Source organism: Lissotriton helveticus, chromosome 12 (genome assembly GCF_964261635.1).
Source record: "Lissotriton helveticus chromosome 12, aLisHel1.1, whole genome shotgun sequence".
In the NCBI taxonomy this organism is placed as follows: Eukaryota; Metazoa; Chordata; class Amphibia; order Caudata; family Salamandridae; genus Lissotriton; species Lissotriton helveticus.
In genome coordinates this window covers 378,910,030-378,925,813 of record NC_136073.1, presented here as the reverse complement: position 1 = coordinate 378,925,813, position 15,784 = coordinate 378,910,030, and the positions used below count along the sequence as shown (strand labels likewise).

General features: G+C 45.0%; 1 protein-coding gene across 1 annotated transcript in view; it reads right to left on the bottom strand.

Moving 5' to 3' along the window:
- The window catches only part of LRP3 (LDL receptor related protein 3), a 94,560-nt gene that overhangs the window by 65,989 nt on the left and 12,787 nt on the right, over positions 1–15,784 (bottom strand). Inside the window, exon 2 of the mRNA XM_078668996.1 lies at positions 11,384–11,522. Coding sequence (XP_078525122.1) covers positions 11,384–11,436 — 53 coding nt within the window. The 5' untranslated portion in view covers positions 11,437–11,522. The remainder of the gene's footprint in view (positions 1–11,383; positions 11,523–15,784) is intronic.

The following is a 15,784-nucleotide window of genomic DNA, read 5'->3' as shown; positions in this document are numbered from 1 at the left end:
CTGATCACCGTACGTGTTCACTTGGCCAGGGCGAAAGGAATTCCAACCTGCCTTGCATTGATTTACCACCTGCATCAATTCCTTACGTTGTTATTTTGGCTGGCGTACCTAAGCTGTGGCAGGGCAAAGAGGAGTCATATACCGAACTAAAAAATAAGTACTCATTGGCTAAATGTGAACAGGCCACTTCCTCCTCAGGTCTATAGTGAAATTTTATTTGTCCGCAGAGTTGGGTGGGTGGGACAAAGAAAGAAATGTATTGAGGGTGACTGTATCTTGTTTAATTTTAGAGACAGGCAGGCAGTAGAGCATATTTGTGACTGGCATCAGTTGCGGGAGGCAAGGGGGATACAGTCCTTCCCCTTAACCTACTTCTATTCTCCCTACTCCTCTAAATATTTGCCTGAGAGAAGGGGTAATTCCTGGGAAAATTGGAAGATTAGGCCTCCAGTCGATCATGTAAACTACAGGCTCTGTAATTACAATTCTTTGTCATCAGCCACTTTACCCGTCAGTAACAGATTTAGTGTTCTAGACCAGGTGGATTGGCTGAATCACAGTAGCCAATATCTAATCCCTAAGGGTCCACAGCAAGGTTTTTTAATTAGTCCTAGAGGGGTCCAGGCCGATGATTATGAACTAACCAGATGCATGGAACTAGCGAGAATGGAATCTCCAACGGGAATACCAGACGTCACAAAAGAGCTTATGGATAGTACTAAGTTCTCCTGGGTGGGGGCAGTCCCCCCTATTTCTGAACGGGGGGGTCCAATAGTGTCATTTAATGTCAGGGAAGTCCAAAGTGCAGAGGGTGTAATTGGCCCTAATTATCTACTGCCGATGAGTACCGCTATCGCAGCACTAGAGAACGCAATAGGGGCAGTATCACGCCTCACTGAACTTAATGTTGAAATATCTGACGACCGGGGGGAGGCGAACCCGTCGTGGAGCCCTGAATGGGGGCGGGGGGCATTTTAGCAATAGAGAACACTACGGCAGTAATATCACAGGACCTAAAGATGTTGTCCTGGAATATAGCTGGATTAAGTGCCAAAATGGACCATTTGGATTGGGTTCAATTTATCAATAATCACGAGATCTGCCTATTACAGCAGACATGGTCCTTGAAACCCCTTCATAGAGAAGGCTTTGCTACATATTGTAAAGCGGCAGCTCAAGGGCCCATGGGAAGACCATCAGGAGGTTTGTGTATATGGGTTGGTGTACACTTGGGTTGTGCAGTTAAGGTGCTTGAAACCTATTCCCCAGATAGTTTATGCATTATCCTCTCCTCTAGTAAATTCCCAAAGGTGGCCATCATTAATGTTTATTCCCGCCCTGTGAGGCATGGACAGACATCCCAGACGTTAGATTGCCTGGCTACCTTTATTTCCACGCTGCCCGAGCATGTCCATTATATCATTGGTGGGGATTTTATTTTCCATTACGAACCTTAAATTGGTTTACCACATCCTATCACGAGTGATGAGGACTCAACCTGGGGAATCAGAAAGTGCAACCACTATCCAATCAGGGGCTGGACCCCTCTTGTCCTACAGCTGACTTAATTTACCCTTGGACACTCATTGAGGGCCTGCAATGGACGTTTAATCGATGACAATCCAGGGAAGAATACCTTTGAAAGGAATGGTCAGGCATCAACAATAGAATATATTTTAGTAAGTGTGGATCTTTGGCACAGGGTTGTGAACTTTTTTGAACTTTTCGGTCCAGTCCCCCGCTGAAAGCGACCATAACCCGCTGGCTGTAACCTAGACTGGTCCCAAGTGACAGCTGGCCAGGCCTCAACTAATATGCCCCCTCTTGATTTAGTAGAAACTAATGGTGGTAAAAGAATTCGCTGGGGAACGTTTTCATGATCACCAGAGGCAGTGGCTTCCCAACCATCCCCTTTTTGGAAAAGGCAAGATTCGCTATGGATACTAGCGATGATACAGATTATATAGAGGTGAGGGGGAAAAATCATCTGGATTTGGTTGAAACCATGGCAGACTTTTTCTCTAATCCCTCAACCCCCAAAAGAAATGAATATAGATGTAAAGAACCCTTGGTATAATAGGGCATGCAGAGAGATGCAAAGGGAGGGTGACAATGCGAGCATCAAGGAAGCTAGGGCACATTTTAAAAGATTTATTTTACTCGCTAAGACTGAATGGGAAATTGACAGATGGCAGGCCATTAAAAAAGCTTTAGAGGAAAAAGATACAAGAGGATTCTGGAATCTTGTGAAAACAGGAAAACCAGAGGGCAGGTCCGCAATTGAGCCAAACCTTGGGGAGGAGGTGTGGCAAAGCCATTTTAAATCTTTATATTCAAAGTCCCAATTAGGGGCTACTGAGTTGGGTCTGCCCGGCATTGACTGTATAGATCACATTCATGTTCCTCTTACCAAGATACCCCCCTGTTCCCTAGCCGAGGTGTCAGTGGCCCGGACCAAAGTCTTACCAAATAAGGCTCCCGGATTGGATCGGGTCCCAGGGGATTTGTTTAGATCTGAACAGGTAGTCTGGGCTCCATACTTACAGTGTTTTTTCAACGCGTTACTACATGGCTTGAACCCCCCCCCCCACCCCCCCCAATTTGGGCGGGTGCGGAGATCATCCCTATCTTTAAAAAGGGCTCCCCACTAGAACCGGCAAATTACAGGCCTATCAGCCTAATCGATGTAACACAAAAGATTTTTGCTCGTGTCCTATTGGGGAGGTTGCAGACCTGGATGGACCAATATAATATTTTAACTCCCCTACAGGCTGGATTTAGATCGAAAACATCTACTGTCGATCAGCTGTTTAGATTACAGCTAATCCACTGGAAAACCATAATACTAGAAGGGGGTAAACATAGTTTACAACTCGGTGTTTACACCGCAGTGCCTTTACAACGATGCCATTACAACGCAAGCGGTACAAAAGGGGGTGGTGATGGACAGAGCATCTGAATCAATCAAACACTCACACCCAGTCAAAAGATCTGGGTTTAATCCATCACCGTTCTTTAGCCCAGTCTGCCACCCCAGTTCAGACACGGCTATATGCAAATCAGTCTGACCCTGTGCCTCAAGGGAACAGTCCAGCCCGAACTGCCAAGCCATGTCTTGCCTGGACCGGAAACAAGCTTCCGAGGACCGGTTTCCGGCATTCCAGCCGTCTTCAGCCCGGCTTGCTTGAATCCAGTGGCAAAGTGAGCAAGGGACTCACGTCTGAGCATACCCTGCCACACTTATGGCGGCCAAAAGCGGTACAAAAGGGGGTGGTGATGGACGGAGCATCTGAATCAATCAAACACTCAAACCCAGTCAAAAGATCTGGGTTTAATCCATCACCGTTCTTTAGCCCACTCTGCCACCCCAGTTCAGACATGGCTATATGCAAATCAGTCTGACCCTGTGCCTCATGGGAACAGTCCAGCCCGAACTGCCAAGCCATGTCTTCCCTGGACCGGAAACAAACTTCCGAGGACCGGTTTCCGGCATTCCAGCTGTCTTCAGCCCGGCTTGCTTGAATTACAACGCAAGTCGTTACTACGACTTGCGCTGGATGGCGCTGTTGGGCAAGGAATGTTGTAATTTTATATTCCAACACCTTCCCTACTGTTACGTGGACTGGTGTTGGAATATAAGATTATAATATTCCAAAATCCGCGCCCTTCAACGCATGTCGTTGTAACGACTTGCGTTGTAATGCCTGCCTCGTCAAGTACCGCGATCTTTTAGATCGCGTTGTACTGACATACATCCCTTGAAGGGGGTTCCCTCTACCTAACGTTCGTGGTCTAAAATCCACGTTCGATATGGATGGATCAAGACCAGTTATGTGGCCTTTTGCATGAGATGGGTGCACCAGTTTATCTTTGCCAACAGCTTAAGCGCCTCCATGATGACACCTTTGCCAGAATTAGATTTGGGAATGTTGGGAAACTATCGGCTCCTTTTCCCGTTGAGAAAGGAGTGAGTCAGGGCTGTGTGCTCGGCCCAACCCTTTTCTACCTCTTTCTCAATGGATTAATCAAGGACCTCTTGGCTGTTAGAGATATAGATTGCCCAAAACTTGCTAACCGCAAAATACCTGCACTAATGTTTGCGGATGACACGCTACGGCTATCGAAAACACCCATCGGGATGCAGCGTGTCCTTGTGGACTTTAGCTCGTTTTGCAAAAAAAGGAATCTAGAGGTAAACATAAAAAAAACTAAGTACATGGTGTTTAATGCCGATTCAACCAACTGCCTGCACCCAAAATTGGATTCCAAGTCCTTAGAGAGGGTCCTGGTTTTTGACTACCTGGGCATTACTCTCAATGAGAAAATGGAATGGGGCCCACAGATTAACAAGGTAAATCTAAAACTCATCCAGGCAAGTGGGGGTATTTTAAAAGTGCATAGGAACTGTGCCGTAAAATTTATTGGCCCCCCTGCAGAAATATATAAGGTCCAGGCAAGGGGAGCGACGTTGTATGGTGCCGAACTTTGGGGCCACCGTCCTAGTAATGTTCTGAGAGCAACTGAAAATATTTTTTTAAGGCAACTCCTGGGCCTCCCACAAAGTACACCTCTAACTCCTCTCAGGATGGACATGGGCATTGCTCCTATAGCCGACTTGATAGCTTTCCGCCCGCTTTTATATTGGCGGAGGCTATGGAGCACCCCAGAGTTGGAACACTATAGAGAGGAGCTTAAATCAGTCTTGTCCATCCAGGGGGCGGGGAAGATTCCCTGGCTGTCTTTTATTCGGAACGAACTTTGCAAATTAGGGAGAAATTACATGTGGGCTACACCTGAAGAGTCTTGTCCCACAATATCTAAACAATCTTTAACATTGGCCTTGAAAGAACAGATACTGGCAAGTATGTTTCAGACAGTAGACTCATCCAGTCTTACCTACAGGTTTGTAGACATAAATCAGCACTATAGTTTGGAGCCCGTGTTAGATTTTATTCAACCTCTTTTGGCGAAGAAACTGTATCCCCAATTTAGGCACGGGACTCTTCCCCCTATATGCATTTACCAATAACTGGGTGGGTGCAAAACAGTTGTTATGCCCAGGGTGCAAGAATGTGGAAGAAACATGTGATCTTTTTTTGCCCCCTATGCAGTGCTGCTAGATCTAAATGGGTTCTTCAGCTCTGTAGGAATCTGGGTATTAGAAATTATAGAGAAGTCAATAGGATATTTAAACATGATACTTATCCAGTTTTTGTTGTGGCAATTGCTAAATTTTTATTTGCAATGTGGAACAGACGAAGATGCCTGGTCAGTAGTTAGAGCACTGTTCATAGCGGTCGTCGTTCTATTCAAAGTTCAATTTTCCTGATTTTAAATGCTATTAATTGAAGCTTATTTCTTTTTATCTCTCACATTTGCTTATTTATATTTTTAAATAGTATGGGCTATAGGCTGACGTTATGTAATACACCACTAATGTTATCCCTAAATGTGATACTTGTATATGCTCGATGCACTTTATGAGGCACTCCCTCGTTAGGGCGTGTCCCTCTTCCCTTCAACAACCATTTTGCCTTTGGGGTTATCTTGCTTTCATTGATTACTTGCTACCGCTGTTCCTTTTAACATTACCTTTTTTACTTTTGCTAGATTTTATTATGTGTTTTTATGACAATGAGTATAAAAATGCTATACTATTGTACTTTTATGGCAGAACTTGCCAAAATAAAGTTTTCTTGATGATGATGATGACTATTTAGTAAAACGGAGGACAAGTCGTGCTGTCAAACCATCTGTGGAAATTCTGTTTCAATCTGCGGTTGCTATTCTGTTTCAATCTGCGGTTGCTGATATTATGAATGTTGGTGCAGATGAATTAGGGGAGGCAGATGGAACCAAAACACATTAATGTGACAAATAACCAATTATTCACATTTTTTATTCTAAAGAATTTTTCAGAAAGTTAAATGTTATGCGTAGTTTTAATTTTCATACCTCCAGCAGGGAAGTTTTGCTAATTCTAGAGATGTGCTCGTTAATTCATTTTAGGAGGAATCACTGGAGCACACCTCGCTCCATTTGGCGCCACAGGAGCTTAGTTAGTGTATCTTTCTTACATGTTGTGATTTGCATTTGACAATTCAAAAATTAAAAATTACTTCTGCCGGGCCAAGAAGCATGCACAAATTGGTCTGGGCTGGATAAACGCATGATATGCTGTTTACAAAACATGGCAAATTATGTGCATGTTAAATATGGCATTCACTACAGCAAAATCGGATTTAATTTATAAACTATTCCTAGAAATTGTGTTTTCACTAATGCATATGTTTTAATATTACCCATGTATTAAGTGTGCACCTCATTTCTAACTGAACCGGAGTGCTTATCCCTGTATTATATTGTATCATTTAAATTATGCTTCATACCCCCGATAGGGTTGCATAGCGCTCAGATATGCCTCCGGTTCCTTGACGCCCTTTTCAGGGTGCAGCAATAAGCAGAGTGCTGCATGTGCAATACCTATACCGGATCTGTTGACTGACAGGCGTGAGGTTTGGAAACATGTGTCAAACATGGTGCAACGCAGCGCTTAAGCACGAGGTGTTACTAAATAGTGTGGGAATAGACGCATTGTTGTAGGCGCATTACTAATCAGTGCCCAGCTCAAAACGTGCATTTGTAGTGACATAAAAAACTGAAGGTCTGTTTTAAACCGTATCCCAGATAGCCCAAATATGTTTACATCCAACATTTGGCTCACTGAACGATCTTACGGGCTTTTAACAGGTGCCGATTTATTTAGAGAAATTTTAGAGTGCTAAAACGCAGTAGTACAAATGGCCATAAGCTTTACACAGCACCACTGTCACCATGAAAGAGATGCCCGACAATCGGTCTCTCTGCTGAAATGGGGGCACCTAGAATTCTTCTTCACGAGTCATACAAATGCCCTTTCAGCTACCGTCTTCAAAGAGCAGGCGGAAGATATAGATATATATATATATATATATATATATATATATATATATATATATATATATATATATATATATATATATATATATATATATATGTATATATATATACACATACATACATACATACACACACACATATATACACACACACACATATATACACACACACACATATACAAAATACTTTATTGTTTGGTTAATAAAACAGTTACAATCTAAAACAGAAGGTGAGTTTCTTGCGACAAAAATGAATACATGTTACAACAATATTATAACGCACAATTTGCAAGAGATTTAACACAATTATATGTACATTTGTAAAGCATTTTAAAAATTCCAAAATGTGCCTTGATTGGAGTCCTTTCCTACGGTGCTACTACAGCAAGTGGTGACATGCTGAAGTATATTTAGTTGGTGCTGGATGCTATCGCACCTGAAACCTAAAGTGCTAAAGTGATCAGATTTCCTTGCATTCCTAAGGTAATTTATAAGGCTCTCCTCAGTACCAAGCATCATAAACAAGTGGCGGACCTTCTGCCATGCGGAACCAGAACTCACAGGGTCGCAGGCGGCAACTGAAAAACTGAGGCAACTTCCATTCAGAGACAGTAAAATTCTGAACTGTATTACCAAAACACTATTTTTTGGGTGGCCAGAGCAAACTCGAACAGTTTGAGTAATACCCGCATTGTGTGGTTTGTAGTATCACATATATCTCTGATCACTTTCCTATACTATATTCTTCATCGAAATGTCGCTCCCTATCTATGGAGACCGCTAAACCCCTTAGCTCCCCTAGGTTGATAAAGGCTGCTCTAGTCAATTGTCGCTCCCTGCCTCGTCACGCTACTGAGGTATGGTTATCAATAGACACTCAGGCCTGGGACATCCTATTTCTTACTGAAACTTGGATTAAAGATACGTCCAAACCTGACATACACTTGGCCACTCCCTCCGGCTATCGACTGGTGGGTATTAATCGTGACAACGACAAAACGGGAGGGGGTCTTGCCATTATCTTAAAGTCTCATCTTAATTTGACCGTCAAGAAACTCCCCAATCTAGGACTTATTGAAGCCATGTATTATACTATCTTTGATTCGTCCACCATTATCTTGGCAGGCATCTTGGTATATAATCCCCCCAACGCTTCAACTTCTTCACTTGCCACTCTTCTGCACACGATAGCTGGTCTTTCCCTCAGACACGCTTATTTCACGGTATTAGGAGACTTTAACCTTCATGCTGACAATCCCTCCTGTGCACAAGAGTCTCATTTAATTGAGACCTTACAAGGACTAACCTTGCTCCAACTAGTTAAGGGCCCGACTCATACCGCAGGTCATACTCTTGACCTAATATTCACTAACCATCCTGGCATCTCCTCTCTCCCTTCACTGCCCCTCACTTGGTCGGACCATTTTCTTCTCCCTTTTGATCTTACCATCCCTCCGCTGCCCCCGCCTTCTATTCTGAATGGAGAGACAGGGAGAAAATGGCATAAAGTCACTTCTGATGCCATTGATCCCTGCTTTTCCTATCAGTTTGATCCTTCCATGGACCTTAACGAGGAAGTGGCAAAATACAATTCCGCTCTTTTAGCTGCAATTGATGTTATCTCCCCATTAAACCCCATTACCTCCTCTAGATCTAGGCCCTCTGCTCCTTGGTTTTCCCCTGCTTTACGAGAGGAAAAGAGCCGATGTAAACAGCTGGAACGTAAATGGCGGCAGACTTATGCCCCCGAGTCAAAAGTAATATATAAGTCGGCCTTGAATAAATTCCAAAAATTAAAACGTTCCACGATGAGAGGTTACTTTTCACAGCTAATTAAGAATGCTGAGAATTCTACCAAAATCCTTTTTAAAATAGTGAAGGACTTTGTCAACCCTCCTGCCTTGATGAATCAGAGTTCCCCTAGCCAGGCTCTTTGCGACGGGCTTTCTGACTTCTCTCAGGACAAAATTACTAAGCTAATTTCCCCATTTGAACCAGTCTTAGCCCCTTCTTTGATTGATGATACTGACTCTCAGAAAGGTCAGAAAAGGTTCCTTTAAAGAGCTTACTCCCGAGACCGCCACCAAATTACTTACCCAAGGTAAATCAGGGTCACCTTTGGATCCAGCTCCCGCCAAGGTGATTGGCAATCTTGCCCCGGTTCTGACCAGCCCTCTTCTTTCCATCTGGAATTCCTCGCTAAACTCTGGTCAATTTCCCTTGGCTTGGAAACAGGCTATGCTGGTCCCAATTCTGAAAAAAACGGACGCGGATCCTTTACAATTCTGCAAGTACCGCCCGATCTCCCTTCTGCCTAAACCAGCTAAAATCCTGGAAAAGGCGGCTCAGCGGCAACTGGCTCTCTATCTGGAAACCGACCAGCTGCTTCATGACTCGCAGTCGGGATTCAGAACCGGCTATAGTACTGAGACCGCGCTATTAGAGGTCTCAGAGACTATTCGTGAGTGTGTGGACAGGGGCGAGGAGGCCATGTTGGTCCTCCTCGACCTGTCCGCCGCTTTCGACACAGTGTCTCACGAAATACTTCTGGACCGCCTACGGCAGTTGGGAATTGGAGGTACTGTTCTGACTTGGATCAGATCGTTCCTTACTCGCCGGACGCAGAAGGTATTTCTTCGGCCCTTTGAATCAGAGGCTAAACCTCTTGTGTGTGGAGTGCCTCAGGGCTCTGCCTTGAGCCCTCTATTTTTCAACGTCTATTTAGGCCGTCTGGCTAGGGTGGTGGAATCTTGGGGGGTCAGAGTGATCTCTTATGCTGATGATACCCAGCTTGTGTTTTCATTTAGAGATCACTCTGACACCAATTTTTCCAATTTTCGTAACTGCCTTAGTAACATTTGCTCCTGGATGGCCTCTAACCATCTAGTCTTAAATACGGACAAAACTGAGGTTTTATTTTTTAACCAAAAAACGGCACTTCCCAGTACTCTGTGGTGGCCTACAGTATTGAATCCCCCCCCGGTCCCAGTCCAGACAGCTCGCAACCTGGGCTTCCAATTTGACAATGCCCTGTCTTGCAAATCCCAGATCAATAAGGTCTCATCAGCCTGCTTTGGCAAACTACGCATGATCCGGAAGATCTTTCCTTATCTCCCTTTGGATTCCCGTAAGACCATTGTTCATGCCCTGATCACGTCGCATTTAGATTATGCCAACAGTCTTTATGTGGGCGCACCCCTTTACCTTATTGAACGTCTACAAATTGTACAAAACGCTGCGGCGAGACTGATTGGTAATATTCCTTTTCGCCACTCAGTATCATCTTACCGGAAAAAACTGCACTGGCTTCCCATCTCCCGCCGCATTCAGTTCAAAGCTCTGATCCTGGCCTTCCGTGCTCTCAACGGGTCAGGCCCGGTTTATTTGAAAAAGAGACTCAAACTTTCTCAATCTGTCAGATCGTTGAGATCTAACAGCCTTCGCCTCCTGGTGGTACCTAGATTTCGCCGTGTCAGGAGTGGGGGCAGAGCGTTCGGAGTAGTTACAGCTAAACTCTGGAACAGCCTCCCATTGGATCTGAGGTTCATTGAGTCGGAACCTTTGTTCCGACGCAAACTCAAAACTTGGCTGTTTACCACCTTTTGAGCAGCTTTTCTCTTCTAGCATGTGATCTGTAGCACCGGGACACCCCCTCTCGGGGGTAGATGTGCGCTTTATAAGCTTCTTAAATAAATAAATAAATAAATAAATAAATAAATAGTGAATAAAGTACTCCCTGACATACATTATAAGAGTATTCCAAATCCCCAAGGATTTTCATGACAAGGTCTCGGATCTCTGAGGTGAATTTCATCCTCTTTTTAAAGGTTCGGAAGAAGTTCTTTTATTTCTTCTAATACATTTTCATACCATCACCCATCCCGCAAACTACTTAAATCCTTGGTGTCCTGCTCCTTCTTATGAAAGATAGAGATAGTATGGTTGCATACATGAAGAACAAAAGCTGAATTTGTAGTGCGATATTAAACACACCAAACAAGAGACAGTCATTTGTTGCAAGAACATATTACAATCAGTCGAATGTAAACCAGATTTTTTTTTTTTAAAGGTGAAGCTCTGAATGAGTAGTAATATGCAGAAATACTTCCTTTCCTGTAATAAACTAAAGTGGACAAAATTAAACATTGTCATTAATCTCTCCTTTGTGCTGATCATCGTTCGTTTCAGAAAAACAAATCAGAAGACCGAAAAGTGCTTCAATTGCAGTGGTAATGATGCTCCGCGACCTGCCTTTCATCGTATGACATCACAATTCACTTGATATAAGTTATTACAATTGAGAAGATATGTCATTTTCTTATTACAAGTGACTAAAGATGCTACAACTTCACTGTAACATGGTAGAAAATTAGAGACAGGTTTTCATACTGATATTGCAGTCTCTCATGTGTTAGTTGCTATAATGAAAAGGCCACTGATCATACCTTATTGTTATGATGTCGCCACGGTCTCCTTGAATATACCAGCTGCAATTCATAGCGGGTGGGTAGTTCAGGGGCCAGGAGGGACTGTAGATGACGCCACGTCTTTCGGTGCGCTGTTCCAGTTTTCCACTGCAAGCAGCTATTAGTCAAATACATACAAGACATACTCTTTATTAACATAAATAATACAGAATAGAACTCTCAAGTTCACGTTAGATCTGTGAAATGTATTAGAAGCATCTGAAATGGTGTAGTCCTATGTGTGTTGATTTTTTCAAGGCAAAATCAGCAGGTGTCTTCACTGGAAATAAAGGGCTAAAATCAGTGCTTAATTTGAGACGGTGGTTTCCGGTGCTAAGCACCGGCACGTTAACATCAACACCAGCGCTTTTCATGGGCACCAGGTAGGGACACATTTGTATTTGGTAGGCACGGGGGGGGGATTAAGTGATTTTTCCAGGAACACAGGATGTTGAGCCGATGTCAAGATTAGAACCTGGTTCCCCAGCTCTGAAGTCAGCAGCTCTGGCCATTACACCACATCCTCTCCCCACTTTCATGGTTCTGTTTTAGGTGAATTTGAGTTTGAGTTTAAAATATTTCTTAAGCGCACGTACAGCTAGCGGTTTCATGGTGCTGTATGGTACTGAACCCCAGAGGAATCGAAAACCAGAGCATGGAAAAGGAGGTTTATGGGGAGAAGGCTTGTGTGAAAAGGAAAGTTTTCAGTGCCTTGCGAAAGAGTGTATACTGGGGACAGGATCTCAGGTGGACCGGAAGGGAATTCCAGAAGGCAGGGGCGAGTGTGGAGAATTTGGAGCCTCCCCACTTTTTACGTTTGAAACGGGGGGACTACAAGCAATTGTTGGGTGGAAGAACGCAGCTCCCTGGGAGGGACATAGGAATGAATTTCAGACATGATAAAGGCAGGTGGTGCTAACGAGAGAAATGGGCTGGTGCAAGCTGCCTCCTGAGGAGAGCTCCAGCACTTATTTTTTTTACAAATTAACTACTGGGTAAAACAGAACAAATGATAAAAATATAACAGGCTTTAATATAGTTATTATCGCATATATTTATTTTTTGTTACTAAATAAAATAAACATACAAATGTAATGTTGCAGGTGTACGCCCTGCCAACTCTATAGTTTGTCATCTTAGAAATTGCCTTAGTACAACAGGATTCTGAACTAAGGCGGTCAGTGGGATAGTATCTGATGCCATCTCACCATGGTCAATTGTGCCTCCTTTATAAATGGCTGCCTAACACATCCTACCCCCTATGAGCAGTCAGTTAATCATTCAAAAAAGGCCAGAAAAGATGGGCCCGTTCTTATGGTGGTAGCCAGGTGGCTCATGAATTTAGCCTAAAACTGAAGTATTTTGATCCCTTTTACTCCTTTATCTCTGCTGATCTCGGGCATTTTCATTGTATTATAAAGTATTGCCAAATATAGGGCCTGGATGGAGGTGATGTCAAGAAGGTACTTCCATTAAAAAAAAAAAAAAAAAAAAAAGAGTACACTGAAAGGATTTTGGGGTACTGTACATTGCTGTGCAAAGTAGTCCCCCCCCCCCCACCCAGACGTTAGTTGTATGCTACTGTTGCTTCAAGCTTGGGCGGTTGCCTGTTGCACATTCGCCCTTCTGGTATTTTTTATCGTAAATAGTTCTATTGTTTATCACACCATCCCTTATGGACTGAGGTATGACAATTGTGGTATAGGTTCACGCAGGCGCACGCACTCTGGAATCACCCTCGCGCAGACTCCTCCCCTCCCTCGGCCTGGCAAGGCCTCATGAGCTTCTGACATTCAAACATTATGGCACCTATTAGGATAGGGACCTGGAATGTGCAAGGTATCCAAAATCCATCACATCGCTATCTCATTTATTCCTATCTGAAACGCCACCACATACAAATAGCACTCCTCCAAGAGACACACTTGCACAAGCCAGAAGTGACACGATTACACAGGCGCTGGAGGGGTCAATTACACGCAACGGGCTACTCGGCGTACGCGCGTGGGGTGTGGGTGAGACCAGGGACTCCCTTCCGGGTGGTAGACTCCTTCATAGACACAGAGGGCAGGTATGTTATAGTTAAGGGTGTCTTAGACGGTAGGCCGATCATACTTGCATCACTGTAAGTGCCAAACACTGAGCATGCAGCCTTTCCAGAACGGATATCCCACAAACTGGCCGAGTGGCATGATCATCACATGATATTAGTCGAGACTATAAAGGTGTGTTGGACATCTCGCTGGACCGCTCCTTTCCTCCTCTGCCTGGCACGGGCACGAATACTGCCATGAAAGCGTTAAATCACTGGGCTGCGCAATGGCACCTGCCTGCCGCTTGGCAACTCAGAAACCCGCAAGTTAGAGTGTATTCCTATTACTCTGGGTGCACGGCCTCACCCACGCACACAAAGCCCTACACGACCAAGGCCCGAGCTACCTCAACAACCGGATCAACTTCTACACTCCCAAGCGCCTCCTCAGATCAACCAGCCTCGCCCTCGCCGCCGTCCCCCGCATCCGAAGAGCGACAACAGGAGGAAGGTCCTTCTCCTACCTGGCCGCCAAGACCTGGAACTCACTCCCGACCGACCTGCGCCTGACCCAAGACCACCTCTCCTTCAGGAAAAAGCTCAAGACCTGGCTGTTCGAGCAGTAACGGCACCCCCCCCCCCCACCCAGCGCCTTGAGACCCTACGGGTGAGTAGTGCGCTCTATAAATGACCTGATTGATTGATTGATGTACGCCTTGACCGTTTTATGGTGTCGAATGATCTTGTACCGTGTATCTCCGGGTCTCTCTAAATGGGGCGGACGCACTCAGATCATAAACCCCACATGGTGGAGCTGGAGTAGGAGGACGCAGTACCGCCAATCCATATTTGGCACCTCCAACTGGATGTCCTGCTTGATGCACCCTTCCGGGACTTGTTAGCTACCACCGAAGCACAATACTTTGATGAGAATGCGGGCACAGCTTCAACGTCACTATTGGAATGGGACGCTCTTAAGGTAGTAGTGCGGGGGCACTGTTTGGGTACACAGGCGGGTATAAGAGTACAGCTGGAGAAAGAACTCACCATTTTAGAAAGAAGGCTGGCGTCTAGCGAACAAGAGGGGTCCCAGAGACAACTCGGCTGCCACAGGGAGGAACATGCACAGTTGTTAGAACGGTTGCGATTTCTTAATTATGCTGCGCATTTGGCGCAGACGCATCACATGGGAGACAAAGCAGGGAAACTGCTCCCGTGGCTCATTCGCCAAGATGAGTAGTCGACGCCTGTTGCTTCCGTACGCATGGCATGTGGGAGGATACCGTACACACAGCGGGACATACATGGTGAGTTTGTGGCACATTATCGGGACTTATATAAATTCCGCACACAGGTCACACCCCTGGAGCTACAGCTCTATCTTGAGGGGATAGAACTACCGCACCCAAAAGTGGAACTGAATGATCCTCTCCTTTCAGAGGAAGTTCGGGACTGCATATTCTCGTTGTCCAACAGGAAGTCACTGGGACCGGATGGTCTGCTGACTGAATTTAACAAGGCTTATGTGCATATACTAGTACCGCAGCTGCTGAAAGTGTATGAGACTGCGGTAGATGAATCTACTCTTACCGGCACACAAACTAAGCCCTGCTAGTGTCCCTCCTCAAACCTGACTAGAACCCTGAATTTCTTGGTTCCTATCACCCATTAGCACTTCTTAATACTGATTACAAGATTTTTGCATCACTACTTGCTAAGCCTCTCTCGCCTTTAGTGAAAACGCTGGTGCAGCCCGACCAGAACGGTTTTGTCCCCGCCAGGAGTACTTCACTCAACATCCTCAGGTTCTTCCGGGTACAGCAGTACGCACTGCATAGAGGGCCCCACTCTGGCTGCCTGGTATTGGACCTGGAAAAGGCCTTCAACTCTTTGGAATGGCTCTATCTGGCGGTGGTACTGAATAAATACGAGCTTGGAGACCACTACATGAGCATGGTTCAGCTGCTATACCAGCAACCCACTGTTCGGGTCAGAACCGGTAGGCACATATCAGACCCTAATCAAGTGAGACCAGGGGCACGTCAGGGTGCCCACTGTTCTCGCTATTCTTTTCTCTAGCCATGGAGCCGTTGGCGATGCTGCTCGGTAGTGAGGAGTGGGGAATTCAGTTGGGGGATGGGATACATGGCGTTTCTCTATATCCCGATGATTTATTATTGTATGTGCGTGACATTACTGACATTCCCACATCCATAGCAGACACGCTCAGGGCCTTTGAAGAGATGTTGGGTCTTCGATTTAACTGGGCCAAGTCGGGGGTTTACCCCTCTAGCGAAGACACGGTTGAAACGGATGTGCTCCTCAATGGCTCACTTCTTCCTTGGTGC